This window comes from Rhinopithecus bieti, unplaced genomic scaffold, assembly GCF_001698545.2.
Source record: "Rhinopithecus bieti isolate Rb0 unplaced genomic scaffold, ASM169854v2 scaffold_11964, whole genome shotgun sequence".
NCBI lineage: Eukaryota > Metazoa > Chordata > Mammalia > Primates > Cercopithecidae > Rhinopithecus > Rhinopithecus bieti.
In genome coordinates, this window is record NW_016807677.1 from 162,183 (window position 1) to 164,542 (window position 2,360).

A 2,360-nucleotide genomic window follows, 5' to 3' on the forward strand; every position below is an offset into this window, starting at 1 on the left:
GGGGGGGGGGGGGGGGGGGGGGGGGATGAAGGGGAGAGTCAAGGGTCAGGGATGAGTGAGGTATAGGAGGTGTTAATGTGCTGGTTACAGCTAAGTGGGGAGGGGTACCTCAGTCACCATAGTGAAGCGGAAAAACCTCTTCTGGGAAGGGGAGAGGGAGAAAGGAAGAGAAAGTTGACAAAGAGAACAAGGACTGGGTTGGAGCCTCTGTAGAGAGCAGGCTGGAAGCCTTTGCTCCCAGAGCCCCACCAGGCCACCCTTCCCCATGGCTGTCCCTCTGGCCTCCCTCTGGTGCCCTCCACTCCTGACCTTGGCTGCACTGCGCAGGTGGTCATAGTACACTTCCTCAATGGCCTGGAAATAGATGACTCCCTTCAGCTTCGTCTCATGCTTGTCTGCAAAGCAAGTAAGGGTGGGCTATGGAGCCAGTCACACTTCAGGTCTAGCTCCATTTATGTGGAGTTCCACGGCCTGAGCTTCCAAATCTGGGAAATGGGGTGAAGATCCCAGTCTACCAAGACCCCCAAACGGAACCCAATACAGAATCCTAAAGATATGGATAATGCTCAGCCTCATTCATAATCACAGAGAAATACAAATCAGAACTTCACTGAGAGACCACTTCTCGCCTAACCCAATGACAAAAACATACAACAAATATACAGCACACTTTTGGCAAGTCTATGGTGAAGGAGGTAGTCTAACAACAGGTGGGAGTATAAATTGGTAAAACCCTTATGAACGATTTGGCCATGTCTATCAAAATTAGAAAGGCATTTATCTTTTGATCCAATGCTTACATTTAGGAGAATTTCTCTTTCACATATACAAAGTAACATACACAAGATTATTAAGTATAGTATTGTCTATAGTCACAGAAGATTGGAAACAACCAAAATATCAATCAAGTGGAGACTGGTTAATAAGTTAGTGTGTGCCACATCATGGAAGACTAAATACAGCTGTTAAGTAAAATGATATAGGCCGGGCATGGTGGCTAATGCCTGTAATCCTAGCATTTTGGGAAGCTGAGAAGGGTTGATCACCTGAGATCAAGAGTTCGAGACCAGCCTGGCCAACATGGTGAAACCCGTCTCTACTCAAAATGCAAAAATAAGCCAAGTGTGGTGGTGCATGCCTATAATCCCAGCTATTCGGGAGGTTGAGGCAGGAGAATCACTTGAACCCGGGAGGCGTAGGTTGCAGTGAGCCGAGATCACACCACTGCACTCCAGCCTGGGCAAAAAGAGCAAAACTCTGTCTCAAAAAAAAAAAAAAAAGAAAGAAAAAAAGAAAGAAATATCTGATACAGAGAAATAAGCCTATAGTATATACCCAGATATAATATCTAGATATAGATAAATTTGATATAGAATGATCTCTAGGCCGGGTGCGGTGGCTCAAGCCTGTAATCCCAGCACTTTGGGAGGCCGAGACGGGCGGATCATGAGGTCAGGAGATCGAGACCATCCTAGCTAACACGGTGAAACCCCGTCTCTACTAAAAAGTACAAAAAACTAGCCGGGCGTGGTGGCGGGCGCCTGTAGTCCCAGCTACTCAGGAGGCTGAGGCAGGAGAATGGCGGGAACCCGGGAGGCGGGGCTTGCAGTGAGCTGAGATCCGGCCACTGAACCACAGCCTGGGAGACAGAGCCAGACTCCGTATCAAAAAAAAAAAAAAAAAAAAATGATCTCTAAGACACATTAGGAGGTAAAAAAAAGGAATGTACTGCATGCCACCTTTTGTGCAAGAAAAGTATTTGTTTATATTCTCCTACAGAAACTCTACAAGGATACACAAGAGATTAATGAAAGTAGTTACCTGTACTGGGTGGGGCATAATTCTCAATTTAAACCTTTTTATATATTTTTTATTTTTCAACTTTATGAATACTTTTACCTATTTTTTTAAAAAAAGAAAGGAAGTGGCCAGGCACAGTGGCTCACGCCTGTAATCTCAGCACTTTGGGAGGCCAAGGCAGGTGGATCACCTGAGGTCGGGAGTTCGAGACCAGCCTGACCAACATGGAGAAACCCCATCTCTACTAAAAACACAAAATTAGCCGGGCATGGTGGCGCATGCCTGTAATCCCAGCTACTCGGAAGGCTGAGGCAGGAGAATCACTTGAACCTGGGAGGCGGAGGTTGTGGTGAGCCGAGATCGTGCCACTGCACTCCAGCCTGGGCAACAAGAGCAAAACTCTGTCTCAAAATAGTAAAATAATAAATAAATAAATAAAATAAAATTAAAATAAAAAGAAAGGAAGCACACTCCCTTGATGTGTACAGAGCATTTAGCATATACATACAGCATATAGCCTCTGGAAGTCAGAGGTGGCAGGAAAGGGGCAAACTACCTGA

General features: G+C 45.7%; 1 protein-coding gene across 34 annotated transcripts in view; it reads right to left on the reverse strand.

The window, feature by feature from the left end:
* PHLDB1 (pleckstrin homology like domain family B member 1) overlaps positions 1-2,360 on the reverse strand; it is a 55,173-nt gene that overhangs the window by 2,589 nt on the left and 50,224 nt on the right. For 26 of the 34 annotated variants that reach the window (XM_017883028.1, XM_017883030.1, XM_017883021.1 and 23 more), the window contains 2 exons: positions 310-395; positions 109-141 (listed from right to left, as the gene is read on the reverse strand). In XM_017883028.1, the coding sequence (XP_017738517.1) occupies positions 109-141; positions 310-395 (119 nt within the window). The remainder of the gene's footprint in view (positions 1-108; positions 142-309; positions 396-2,360) is intronic. The other 8 variants (XM_017883024.1, XM_017883022.1, XM_017883046.1 and 5 more) reach the window with 1 other exon arrangement.